The sequence below is a fragment of the Meles meles genome, chromosome 5 (genome assembly GCF_922984935.1).
Source record: "Meles meles chromosome 5, mMelMel3.1 paternal haplotype, whole genome shotgun sequence".
Taxonomy (NCBI): Eukaryota; Metazoa; Chordata; class Mammalia; order Carnivora; family Mustelidae; genus Meles; species Meles meles.
In genome coordinates, this window is record NC_060070.1 from 64,254,348 (window position 1) to 64,268,892 (window position 14,545).

The 14,545-nt window shown below is 37.7% G+C and overlaps 1 protein-coding gene across 1 annotated transcript in view; it reads left to right on the forward strand.

Annotated features, from left to right (window-relative positions):
* The first annotated feature begins 4,978 nt into the window (after positions 1-4,978).
* TXLNB (taxilin beta) overlaps positions 4,979-14,545 on the forward strand; it is a 55,827-nt gene continuing 46,260 nt past the window's right edge. The window contains exons 1-2 of the mRNA XM_046005759.1: positions 4,979-5,072; positions 7,512-7,955. Of these exons, the coding sequence (XP_045861715.1) occupies positions 7,526-7,955 (430 nt within the window). The 5' untranslated portion in view covers positions 4,979-5,072; positions 7,512-7,525. The remainder of the gene's footprint in view (positions 5,073-7,511; positions 7,956-14,545) is intronic.

Consider the following 14,545-nt stretch of genomic DNA (forward strand, 5'->3'; position numbering starts at 1 on the left):
TGAAAAAGATGCACATCAAATATTACCATTGTGAAACTTCAGAATATAAGGGATAAAGAGAAGATTCTAAAGGTTCCACAAAGGAAAAAAAGAAAAAAGGACCATACAAGAGATCAAGAATAAAAATGACTCCACTTTCAAGGAAAAAATTGGAAACCTAAAAAAACAAGGGAATGAGCCTTTAAAAATTCAATAAATATGTAAAAAAAAAAAGTTTTATTTAAAAAAAAGGTTTTGTTTTTGTTTTTTTTTTACATTTTGTAAAAAAGTTTACATCTAGCCAAGCAATGAAGTAAGTATAATGGTAGCAAAAAAGGCATTTGAGACATACAAAGTCCCCCATAAATGCTTTCTCAGAAAGCCAGCATACAATATGTTTCACTAGATGAGGAAGTATAACATGAAAGAGGAAGAATGGGAATCAGGAAACAAGAGAGAAATAAAGGGAATTCCCAGGATGACATCAGGGGAAGTGCTAGGACCACAGCTGTGCAGCAAGCCAAGATTGTGCCCCAAACTAGACTATAGCAAGAAGTCAAGTCTCTGGGGATGTTTGTATGTGGGGGTGATATCTCCAAGAAGATACTAGAATGTATAAATTGTCTGAGAGATTTTACCTTGGAGAAAATTGCTTAGCAAGGCATTTTACAGAACTTTTGTGCAGTTGGGGAATACAGAGTACTCTCAATACTAAATAAATGAAAAGAAAATGTAATCATTAACTCCAGGAAAAACTAAAAGTTACAAAAGAATGGAATTATATATAATCACAGTGCTTTACCCAATTTAGCAGTGAACATATTTCAACAATGAAAATATAGAATACTAGTTTAAAATGAGTTGTATTTTATGAAGAAAATGAGGGAAAGAGGGTATAGTTAAAATCTTTATTATTATGGGGAGACAATAGGTAATGTCAAAAACTGACGAGTTGACAGGGAGCAATCTAGGTGTCTTATTTATAAACGAAAAAGTAAACCGCAAAAGAAATACCTGGATGGGGCACCTGGGTGGCTCAGTGGTTTAAGCCTCTGCCTTTGGCTCAGGTCATGATCTCAGGGTCCTGGGATCGAGCCCCACATCGGGCTCTCTACTCAGTGGGGAGCCTGTTTCTCCCTCTCTCTCTGCCTGCCTCTCTGCCTACTTGTGACCTCTCCCTCTGTCAAATAAATAAATAAAATATTTAAAAAGAAATACCTGGATTGGTTTAATATTACTATCCCTGGGGAACATGACAAGGTTGAAGGAACAGGGTGGAGAGAGAGACAAGGGATTCTTGTTTCTTGTGATAAACTTTTTGTATTGGTATTAGAAATTAGACTTTATTTTCTTATACCATTTGCATAAAAATTAAAATGTTATTTTCCCCAAAAAATCCTTACAATAGCTCAAAGGAAAATCACTGAATTCTGGGGTACCTGGGTGGCTCAGTCAGTGAAGTGTCAGACTCTTGATTTTTAGCTCAGGTTATGATCTCAGGATCATCAGATCAAGCCCTGTGTCAGGCTCTGTGCTCAGTAGGGAGGCGGCTTGAGATTCTCTCTCTCCCACTCCCCTCTCCTTCTGCCTCACCCACTTCACTCACAAAAATAAATAAATAAATCTTTAACTTAAAAAAAATAACAGTATTATTAATTTATTAAGTAAGGCCCATAATAATAATGCTATTATTATTAATCAATTGATTAAGGCCCAGTTCTTTGGGCCTCTACCAGGCTAGAGATGTGGATTCTAGAGAGCTACAAGTTTGTGCGTTTGTATTCATTTCAATAATAATTGAAAATGTGTAAGTCTATCCTGGATTACCTGGATAACTGGCATTTGGTGCCATCACTATCACATGTGTATCTATCAACTTAGCTCGAAGTAGTGCTACTTTTTTTTAAGTTTTTGTTTCAATTCCAGTTAGTTAACACATATTAATATTAGTTTCAGGTGTATAATATTGTCACTCAGCACTTCCATACAACACCCTTGCTTACCACAAGCACACTCCTTAATTCCCATCACTTATTTAACCCATCCCCCCACCTCCCCTCTGGTAACCATCAGTTTGGATGCTACAATTAAGAGTCTGTTTCTTGGTTTGCCTCTCTCTTTCTTTCTCTCTTCCCCCCCATTCATGTGTTTTGTTTCATAAATTCCACATGTGAGTGAAATCATATGGTATTTGTCTTTCACTGACTGAGTATTTCACTGAGCATCATACTTTCTAGCTCCATTCATGTCATTGCAAATAGTAAGATTTCATTTCTTTTTTATGGCTGAGTAATATTCCATTCTTTTTTATATTTTTTTCTCAGATCTAGGGTTAGGATTAGGGTTAGGGTTATGGCCAGGATGAGAGTATTCAAGTAACATTACTTTAATAACAGCAAGAATGTGAGAAAGAGCTATAAATGATACATTCATATCAAAGGAAGTCCAGTTGAAATGATAACAGGTAATGTGTATGAAAATTATGTAATCATGTGGATGGACCAAGTGTTGAAGAAATCAAGTCATTTCATAAGGTACACTCTAGAAGAGTGTCATAAACTCAAGAGGACCAGCAGGCCATATTCATGTTGCAAGTAGCAATTTGGGTTCAGCAAATATTATCTGTCACATAAAAGTAATGTTCATTTGAATAGTCCATTTTTTTTTGTTGTTTTTTTGGGGGGGTTTTGTTTGGGCTTTTAAAATAATATATATTTAAAATTTGTATCATATAATAACTATTATAAAACTATAATATAAAAACAGCATCATATGATCTCCCTGATATGAGGACATGGAGATGCAACATGGGGGGTTAGGAGAACAGGAGAAGAATAAATGAAACAAGATGGGATTGGGAGGGAGACAAACCATAAATGACTCTTAATCTCACAAAACAAACTGGGGGTTGCTGGGGGGAGGTGGGGTTGGGAGAGGGGGAGGGGGGTTATGGACATTGGGGAGGGTATGTGCTATCGTGAGTGCTGTGAAGTGTGTAAACCTGGTGATTCACAGACCTGTACCCCTGGGGATAAAAATACATTATATGTTTATTAAAAAAAAAAAAATTGGAAGGGGAGGCGAACCATAAGAGACTATGGACTCTGAAAAACAACCAGAGGGTTTTGAAGGGTCGGGGGTGGGAGGTTGGGGGAACAGGTGGTGGGTAATAGGGAGGGCACGTATTGCATGGAGCACTGGGTGTTGTGCAAAAACAATGAATACTGTTACGCTGAAAAAATAAATAAATTTAAATACTGAAAAAAAATAAACAGCAGAAGTTTATATCTATTTTTACATTAGTACATATTGATACAATGGATAATATAACAACTTATTTCAATCATAGTAAGTTCTCTTTTTTCCTTTATTAATTTCAACATTAAATTATTCTGCTAATCCATATAGTACTTAAATTTGAGAAGAACGGACTTACTTTTTGTATTCACTGAGAGATCTAACTATATCTGCTTAATGCACTCCAATATGCCACCCATTTGTGGCCCTCACCAAGGACACATTAATTTAGAAAGAAGCACTTTTTTCTCTCACCCGTTTTAGTTTACCAACCCTATCATCAAATGATGCATATTGTTGGGAACAGTTATCTATTGTAACTTAGAGAAAGGTATGAGAAAATGTTTGGGGATGGAATATTTTAGTTTTTCTTTACTACTGTAACAATTTACCATGAATCTAGCAGCTTTAAAAAAACACAAATTTATTGTTTTACAGTTTGGGAGGTAAGAACTCCGCTATGGGTTTCACTGAACTAGAATCAGGTGTCAGCAGAATTGCATTCCTTCTGGAGGATCTAGAGAATAATCCACTTTCTTCCTTCTTCCACCTTCTAGAAATTTCCCAAATCCCTTTGTTTCTGGCCCCATATCACTCTGACCTCTTTTGGAGTCCTTTTCTGACTCTGACCCTCCAGCTTCCCTCTTTTATCTTTAAGGATCCTTGTGATTACACAGGGCCCACCCAGATAAGTATGGATAATCCCTCATCTCAAGATCCTTGGTTTAATCACATATGCATAGTCTCAATGTCTCTTTCATCTTGTAAAGGAACATGTTACCAGTTCCTGGGATTACGATGTGGACATCTCTCTGGTGGCAGTATTCTGCATACCACAATGGGTGTCATTATGCCCAGCCAGTCCCAAGAGCAGGAGGTCTGATGGAGGACCCATGTTTTCTAGAAACAGAAGGAAAAGGGCATGGATGTAGGTAAGAGAAAGGGGCATTGTATGGTGAATGAAGAGAAGGTTCTTTTCCTGAGGAGGACTAAGGAGCAAATTGAAGACATAAGAGGGATGGAAAAACTTGGAAGAGCAGCTGGTGGAAAAGGCTCCAATTCAGGAAGAAAAAGTGACTACCTCCCCAAGGGCTTATCTGAGATGTGAAGGCGGTGAAATGCTTAAGGTGTGAGATGTGAGGCCAATTACACCAATTACCAAGTCTCTGAAGATGCCACCAAACCCAGCCCCAAGACAGCCCCCTCCACTCGTACTTCAAACTTTACAAACAAACCAAAGACATCAGAATTCAAGGAGTTCTCCCACCTCCTTTTTGTTATGCCATTGGATTCCCTCCCCCCACCGCTCCCCGACAAGCTTCCTATGAGAAATCTGATGCTAATTAGACTTGCATAAGAAGGGGAAAAAAAGAAGATGAATCATGGATCACACTGGAAATAAACTAAGAAATAAGAAAATATGATCTCTGCCCAAAAGAACAGTGAAAAATTATACTTACAGAGGAGCCTATAGTGAGAGTTTAAATTTTTTAAAGGACAAAACATGGAGAGTCTGATATGATCTACCAGCTGTTTCTCTTTCCTCAGATACTTGACCAGGAGGCAGCTACTGAAAGTTGGGTGTATTTCTCTCTTGCTGTGTCATACACTGTTACTTTCCTTCCCCACCCCCTCCCTGCTCTCCTGTCGCTTTGGTGCCTGCGAGTGTGTGTCGTTTCTCTCTCCCCTGTAAGAACACAGCTGCCTGCCTGTCTCTGGCTGGCTGTCGCATCTTCTCTGACTAGCTTTTCGCAGCCTCCTGCCTCTCCTCTTTCTGCTTAGCTCCTTGTCTTCTGGTAAGTGCGACAAACACTCCTCCAAGCCCTATAAGAAGTTGCAGGGTGCGGTTTGTGGTGTTTGAAACTTGCAACTTTGAGATTGCCCGTGAACTGTGGAAGAACTTTCCATTGTTTTATTTATAATTGAAATGTGTTACTCAGGAAGGTATGTGGGTGATAACCTGCTGGATTCCCCATACAAGTGAAAAATTCTCAGAGAAGGAAAAAAAGTAGTAAAGTATATTAAGAAGATAAAATTTAAAAATAATTTCTTGCTGTTAATTAATATGGTAAGGAACAATTTAAAAGTAGCAGAATTCTTTGACTTTTTTTTTTCCTTTTTGTTGATTTATCTTGAGGCTACTTTTAGGAATTGAATTGTCTTCTGGTTTACAAAGATTCAGTTATTCTGTTTTAAAGTAAATGTGGGCTATGAGTTTAGAGGACATCCATGGAATTAATATTAAAAACATTATTGGCTGTGGCCTCTGAGGAATGAAGAACAAATCAAATACAACCCAACTTTTGCAGTTAGACTAGCCATACTAAAACTCCTGTGGAAAGTCAGTTTTAAATTCATTGCTTTGAAGTTGGGGTTGACTTTAAGATTTTATTCCATCCTCGGAAGCCTCCCTAACACTTTAAAACCCACATATGTATTTAAGCCAGTACATGTTTACTGCTTTTAGTTTTGATTTTAAAAGGATTCTCTTCCCCTGATTTGCAAAGAAGAACGGCTCAATGCCATGGCTCCTTTTAGAAGAGCTTAAAATAACTTCTGGCTGGACAGCAGGTGCCATGTATCTTTCTCCGATTTAGGGGAGGCGTATGTTATATATAGATGAGTGTACCAACAAGTAGGGGTCAGGATAGAGAAATGCCTGTGATGGAAACAATAAGGCTGTTTACTGCATCATTTAATCATAAAGTCGGTGCATTCAAGTGGGCAAGAGAAAAAAGTACTTCCTTCAAAGCGAATGAGTACTTAAGTGGGCGGCCTAGGACTGTAGGTTGAATTTTCCGTTCTTGTTGGAGTCCAAGCACTTTACAGCCCCTGCCCTGAGAACAAAAGAGGAAGCTGTGCAGTACGGGAAAGAGTATGTTTTTGTTTTTCCTCTCAGGCCACCACAACAGCAAAACCTGTGCATTATGAGAACCCCGTCATATTTTTATGCTGTTAATTAGCAACATGACCATTAGGCACCATTTACAAATAAAATGCACCATCACTTAAAGGCCTAAGTCAACTCTATTGCAACTCGAGAAATAGAGATAGCCAGAAATCCTGGAATTCTTTGACTCAGCTTGGCCTTCAGCCCCTATTTCCAAAGAGGCCATATTATATATGGATTATTTCTCAAGTTCATTCCCTCCCTATTCGTTAAACATTGCTATTTCTTAAAAATTACAAAGTTAGGGGCGCCTGGGTGGCTCAGTGGATTAAAGTCTCTGCCTTCAGCTCAGGTCATGATCCCAGGGTCCTGGGATTGAGCCCCACATCGGGCTCTCTGCTCAGCGGGGAGCCTGTTTCCCCCTCTTTCTCTCTGCCTGCCTCTCTGCCTACTTATGATCTCTGTCAAATAAATAAATAAAATCTTAAAAAAGAAAATTACAAAGTTATCCTAGAGCTTCTTGACTGAGAAAAAAAGAGTTGTAATCTTTTTCTTTTCCTAAAAGAAAGTCAGTTTTTATATTGGAACAAAAAAGTATTATAGAAATTCAATAAATTATTATCTTGACCATCACCATGGTTCCAAAGTAGTTTGTTGGTTAATTTTTACCTTCCTCTATTCTCCATTTTATTCCAAAAATGAAGCTAGTTTGAACCTCAGAAAACATATTTTGTTGATGGATAATTATGTGTTGCTCATTTGAGAAAAGGAAAATACTTGAAAAACAAGAAACCATTTCCTGTATATAGTGTAAGTCACTTATATCAATGTACTCATATTTATCAGATCTTCTCTTATGAATTAGATAGAGTTTAGGACTGCTATTGTTATGAGTGCTTTTAGTAATTCTGTGGCTCTTGCATTAAATGTTTTAACTTTGAAAAAAAAATAACACCACTTTAAACATTTTAAATATAGACAACTCTGTACTTACAATGACCCTAAGTCTACATAGAATAATGTAAGAGAGGGGTAACACAAGTTGGCTTAAGCAATATGATAAATATAAAATGAAAAACAATATCTTGAATTATCCCATTAATGTCAGTGAAAGGAATTTCTACTGGAATTAAAGACCAAAACCAAAAATATACTAATAGTGTGAATTGCTTTGGAAAAATGGCTTCCCACTGTTTCTACCTAACTAATTGCAACATCAATGGTTTGTGAAAGTACATTCATTTTATGTTAGAAATTGTAATGAGTAGGTGGCCTTTTGGGAATATCCATACCTTTTACATATAACTGAGTTAACTATATAAAACTTGACTATGCTTACCACTAGATACGACTCCCAGTATGGAGGTGAATCACTCTGTACAGCTCTCAGGAGAACCCCAGTCAACACCTCCTGGGGACAGTTCTTCATTACTGAGTCAAAACAGCCTGGAGAAGCAAGATGATAAGGATTCCTCAACCACACTCCAAAAAACAGAGGACAAGGCAGGTGTACAGTCTGAACAGGGAGTTCAAGATATCTCGGAGGAACTAAATCGACAACTGGAAGACATCATTAACACCTATGGGTCTGCTACTGAAAAAGAGGCTACCGCCAAGGCAAAGGAGCCACCTGAGAACATAGAACCACTGGACAATGAGGATTTGGATGGTGATGAGGCCACTGAAGACACTGAGAGAGAACCCTTGTCTTCTGGAGAACCAACCACAACCAAAGAGCCTGTCAGCAATAAAGAGCAAAAATTGGAAAAGAAAATCCTTAAAGGACTAGGCAAGTAGTTATGGTCTAATGCATGACTTTCCTTTGATGATTCCTTCATCAGGAAGGAATTGCACTTCCTCCAACCTTTACTAAGATCCTCATCTCATTTTTGGATTAATGTAACAGCTTCCTGTAGGGGCTCCCTACACTTCCTTTGCTATACTTGTGCTTAGCCGCTTCCTCTCAAAAGAAGAGAAGTGAACTTTTCAACATGTTACTCACCTACCCTGTTTCCCCGGTGGTTTCCCACTGCTCTTAGGACAAAGACTAAAATTCTTAACGTGGTCTTTCAGGCCCTAATGGTCTAACCGAAATTAGTCTCCCTAGCTTTATCTCCCATCACTCTACATAGCATCTCCTTCCTGAACTCTCTGCCCCTATCGCTACCACTACTACTACTGACTAATGGCTAATCATTCTGATCTTCTCTATCAGTGTTTTGAACATAGCATGCTCGATCCACGAGGCCCACATTTATCCTATTTTCTCTACCTAGAAATCCCTACATGTTCAGCCCTTTGGGCACTGAACTTAGCCTTTAGTTCACAATTCGAGTGGCATTTTCTTAGCCCAACTCTATATAAGGTCTTCTTGTTTTCCGTTTCTGTTGTATTTTGTATCTTTTCTTCTGAGCATTTAGCAGTATATGAGAATGTTACATTTACTTTCTGTGATTATTTGCTCAATGCATGTCTTCCCTTTCCCTAGCTGGTTTTAGCTCAAGAACAGGGACTGCATGTGTATTCAGACATCCCTGGATGCCTAGTGTTTAAGATAGTGGATGACACATGCCAGGTGATCAGTAAATATTTGTTATAAGGATGAATGAACAAGTAAACGAAAGGGAAATTGCTTAAAGCAAAGCTAGTGGAATCTGGATTTAAACAAAATATAAATCTAGAGATGGTTTATATGTAAAATGATTATCAGATCGCTGAGCTGTATGTTCCATTACTATATAAAATATATATTTTTTTATTTCACAAAACTCTTTAAAAAGTATCAATTATAGAACGTCAAAAATTGCACAAAATATTTTTATTCTCATTAGTTTATTGATTCAGCAAATATGTATTAATACCTCGTCTATATGAGGTACTGTACTAAGTACACAAAGATGAATAAGTCATCAAGACCCTTTGGTTAAGGAGCTCTAAGTATGGAGAGAAAAACCTTGTTTTTCTAATTGTAATTGTAATCTAATTGTTATATAGGATAGTGCTAAGAACAGGCATGGGAAAATTTTAGGTGCCCATGTGGGATTTTACACCAAAAATGGCTGTGAAAGAAGGATGAGTTAGTTTATTAGCTACTAGTGAAAGCATGTTACTGTACATAGGAGAACCCCTCTGCCTGTCTTCCTTGGTGAATTTCACTGTGACACTCTGTGCAAATACCACCTTCTATATGGTACATTCCCAGACACGCTCAGTAAGGGTTAGCATCGCCTCTCTTACTTCTCCATTAAATTTTCTGCATCAATCATTTGCTTATAAACCTGCCTCCCAAGGGAGGTAGAAAATCTATCAGGGACAGCTATAATGTCTTACTCATTTCTTGAAGATAGTGTGGCAAAGTGAAAGGTCATGGGTGCTGGAGTCAGAACTGGGTTTAGATTCCAATAACCAGGTATCTATAAATCCCAAAATATGTCTGCTGGCGTGGGATATCACTATCTCACTTAAAACCCATTGCGGGCAATGCTTTCAAGAAGGGCTAAAAGACACATTTAAATAGGACATTTGACTCACCCAACATAAAGAATGAAATAACCCAAATAATACTTTAAAAATATCTACCAAGTTGCAAAGTGCAAGACTGGAATCACTCATGGGTTCTGGATCTTTGGGAAAGAGAATAAAGTTGCTCTACGTTCAAAAGCTGTTTTTTCTTATCTAGCCAAGGCATTTCAGAAACTTCCCTTTGTATTAGCCATCGTTAAATTTCCCATAAGACAGTACAAAATCACATCATGGAGGGTTATGATTTCAAGTGTTCCTAATGGAAAATTCTTTTGCTTTACCACTTTATAACTATTTCTACAGAGGAATATGTGTGTGTTGTATTGAGGGGATATGAAAAAAAGTCGGCTTAAAATTAAAGATGACCAACTGTGGTTTCTTCTCTGTCTTCCATGAGTTATTTCAAAATCTATAGTGATAATCTAATTACCCGATAATCAAAAGAACTGTAGAGAAAGAAAACATTCCACAACTCTAATTCCACCACTCTCTCCAAGTGACCAGATTTCAACTGGGTGTTTGATAAGAACCAATGTTTGTGAAGCCAGTGCCCACTTGTGTCCACCCTAACTACATGTGTCTCTGAACACCATTGGCATATTCTTCTAAGCCCTGTAATGTTTCATTATGGCGTAAACATTTTTAGGCTGATGAAAATATATAACCACCATTTTAAACATGATTTCAGCTGCCTGTAAGTAGCTTTAACGGGCTTCCTAGCTGTTGATCGTCTAGACCAGTAGTTTTCAAACTTAACTGTGCATTAGAACCAAATACAGAATTTATGAAAAATGCTGTTCCTGAGCATAGAAATTCAGAATTGGGAGGATTTGAGTGGAACCAAAGCACCAGGGGCAATTTTGATACAGACTGCAGAAATGATGATTCTGCTGTTTCAGAAAGTTCTTCTTCCACCCTTTTGAAGAAAAAGTGAAGTGCTGATGGTGGTCTTCTTTAGAAGCTATTTGTGCCTTTTATAGAATTTTAGTAAATCATTTTACCAGCACCTGAAAATATATCCTTAGATTTTGCTTATCTACTTGATCAAAGATGAGTCTTCCATTATTTCATGTTTATCCAATAATATCTGCTTTATTGGTATTTTTGAGATGATGAAACATTCTGGCTCTCTAACCCAAAATTTTCCATAGTATATACTTTGGCATATTTGAGATTTCAGACAAAGTTAAAGATTACTTACTGCCAGAATTCTTTGACTTTTGCTATATACAATGAAAATCTCCACTATAGATGGGCATAGTTTACAATATTTTCTGGATTAATTGGACCAAAGAGATCCTTCTTTTACAGAACACTTTTGATTATTTGGGAAATGTCTCTACAACCCAAGTATCCAGGACTTGTTTTTCCCTGAGCGACTTCATATCCTCCCCACAATCAACACACTATACACCAAAGCAGTTAGAGGAACGTTTTTAAATCTCTTTAGTGGATAGAGCCACTTTCCCCTTGGCCATCTGAACTGAAAGAGACAAAAACAGAGTCCCCATTAGACAGCACTCTGACACGTCTTAAGTATCTCCCTTACCTCTCCCACCCACTCCAGACTCACGGTATCTTATTAATCACTTCTCTGCCAACAGTACGTGGGCTGCACAAGCACCACATAGTAATAAGCACAGAACAATGATAAAATATAATATTCTTTCTGATATTCCGGTTGATAACTGATTGAGTAGGAAATCAGAGGTTTGAAGCATAAGCCTGGGAAGAAAACAGAGCTGATCCACAGGTCCAGTCTGAGTTCAGAATACATTTAGTCAACCCACTAATTTAATAGACAGGGAAATTGAAGCTTAGAGAGTTTAAGAGTCTACAAAAAAAGGTTACTCAACTAGTTGATGTGATTGTGAGATGAGTCATAAAGGAAGCAAGGGGGCAGAACTGAAGTCACTAATATTGCAGGATTGAAGATACATACAAACTAATTGGTATATTGGTTAAGGAGAATTTACCATAGCTCAGTTAATGGGTTTTGCCTTTTACAGGTGACATTCAATTGTACCTTCTGAGGAGCTTGACTAAGATGGTGGATTCCAAAATGTCTTTAGAAAGCCAATTGCTTAATCTTCCTTAGAATGGGCCCTTTCCCAGATGACTTGTTTCGTCCATTTTTAGCTTGATTTCTAGTTTCACTGTGAAAGGGGGAATAAACTGTTGCCTTAATACAACCGCTAAACTTTTGGAAGAGATCATAGGAGACCAGAAGAATTCAGGGAAAAGAGGAATCAACAGAGATTGCAAGGTTCATGAGTCGATTCACAGGGAAGATAGATTTTAGGCCAGGTCCTAAACAGAGAGAGAGATTTAAAGAAATAGGTCAATTGGGACAGAAAAATACAACTTGAGCAAAGTAATTAGCACTCTCTTCTGATCAGAATTAGGAATAGATGTATTCATTTCTTACTGTTCTTCTTGGTATTTTTCTTTTTCATTATAAGGTTTTGCTTTATTTTGTTTTCCCTGGAATAATCTCTTCATTTTTAGACTCTTAAAGGTTTTTTTTTTCCTTTTAAGAAAGTTTTCTTTACAGTTAGATCAAGAAATTACTAATAATTCAAACATATCATCAACTGACCTAGTAAGAAGTCCAGGTCCACTCCCCAACTGGGTGAGAGGCAAAAGTTCCAAGTGCATAAAACAAAGTGACTAAAACACAAAAGATATAAAATGTTGGCCAAATAAAAACAGTATAACTAGAAAATACAGAGTAGGCAGTATTTTCAAAACTAATAAGCCATTAAAACCAAGCAAAACAGACAAAAACCAGACTATGAGAAGTAACAATGAGGGATAAGAGAATCCTGATAAATTTTAGAAGTCTGTTGTTGTTTTTTCCCCAAAACATTTTGGAAAGACAAATATACGATCCAAACATTGTTAATTTTATTGTTGTGTAAATCAAGCTAAAAATGGTTAAATTTATTCCAGTCACGGAATCAACAAATCCTAAATGCTAAACTCAGAACCCATTTAGTCAACTTAATAATTTTATAGAGAGGAAAATTTAGGCCTAGAGTGTTGAAGAGTCTATAAAAAGGGTTACTGTGTCAACTACTCAGTGACACAGTCTGTTCTAGAACCCAGGGTCTAGCCCTTATCCTTCGTCCAGTGTGAATTTAAATACAGTGTCCTTATAATCAATATACACAAATCTTATTTCTCTCAAAAGCTATCCATAGATACTCAGAAATTATTTGTATCAGAGTCACTATTTTTAAATTGTATTAGAAAACAAAATTAACATTGAAATTTGAATCTGGATCTAACATTTGAAACAGAATATTCACAATCTTTTCTAGCTTTAAGATTCTGCCATAACAGGGGCACCTGTGTGGCTCAGTGGGTTAAAGCCTCTGCTTTCGGCACAGGTCATGATCCCAGGGTCCTGGGATCGAGCCCCACATCGGGCTCTCTGCTCAGCAGGGAGCCTGTTTCCTCCTCTCTCTCTCTCTGCCTGCCTCTCTGTCTACTTGTGATCTCTGTCTGTCAAATAAATAAATAAAATCTTAAAAAAAAAAAAAAAAGATTCTGCCATAACACATAGAAAGCAGGGAGGGAAAAGAGAGACACACTTGTGTGTCCAAGATCAAATTTTAGCCCCAAATTTCTAGAAGGTAATTTTGGTAGAGAAAAAGTCAGGGTTTAGACACTTATCAAATCTGCATAAACTTAGTATAAACAGTTATCACTATGCCAAAAGTTTAAGAAAAATTCCCATCCTCATTTATATAGCTGACTTCATTATCTCAATTTAAGTGTTTTAATTTCTTTGATGTAAAAATCTTTCCTTTGTAGTATAATACTCCCTTGGTCTACAATTGTGCCTTTGGCCATAGCCGTGTGTGACACAGCCGTTCTTGTTGCTCATGTGGCCCTACCCCCTTGTAGACTTACTACTCAACTGAGTATTTTGTGGAGGGAGGGCCATATGCCCTTCATGTGTCTTCCCCATTTTCAATGGGGACTTCAGGTCTGTCCCTCACTTTTTTTATGACTAATCTCACAATCACACTGCTTTGGAATGACACACTGGGGGAAAGACAGGTCACTCACTCCTAATAAAATGTTCCTGGAAAAAAGTCAGTTTGTCTCTTGTGTCTGACACTATCACCAAATGACCTCATTTCTGTGGAATTGTAATTACAGCCTCTAAAAGAAGATGAGCAATCTCTTTCCTAGTTCTCTTCTCCATCATAATACCATACAGCATTCAAGTCCGGCAAACCAATGGAAGTCTAAAAATTAAGCTCCCTGATGTCACACATTTATTCATTCTGTGCATGCCTATCTCCAGGTTCCTGGATATTTGGGTTGTTTTTGTTGAAGGGCAAAATCATTTTTTTTTAAAAGATTTTATTTATTTATTTGACAGAGAGAGATCACAAGTAGGCAGAGAGGCAGGCAGAGAGAGAGAAGGAAGCAGGCTCACCTGCGGAGCAGAGAGCCCGATGCGGGGCTCGATCCCAGGACCCTGAGATCATGACCTGAGCCGAAGGCAGTGGCTTAATCCACTGAGCCACCCAGGCGCCCCGCAAAATCATTTTTGAAGGATAAATTGATGCTTCTGAATGTTGACCTTTTAGGCAAAATAACAGAACATGAGAGCAGAAAGATACCTCTGTGAGGGTGCCCAAAATAAAACCCTCTTCTCATGGTTAAAGAAAATAAAAAGTTAAGATACTTGGTGTGGAGAGAAAAAGAGACTTATTGTACTCACTCAAATGTTTCTATCTCCCCCAAATGAGACACATAATGGTTTTATGTGACCATAATCATACTGAGAGGTTTCCTAAGCATATATTCAAAGGCAGAGGTGAGAGTAAGATCTGTCAT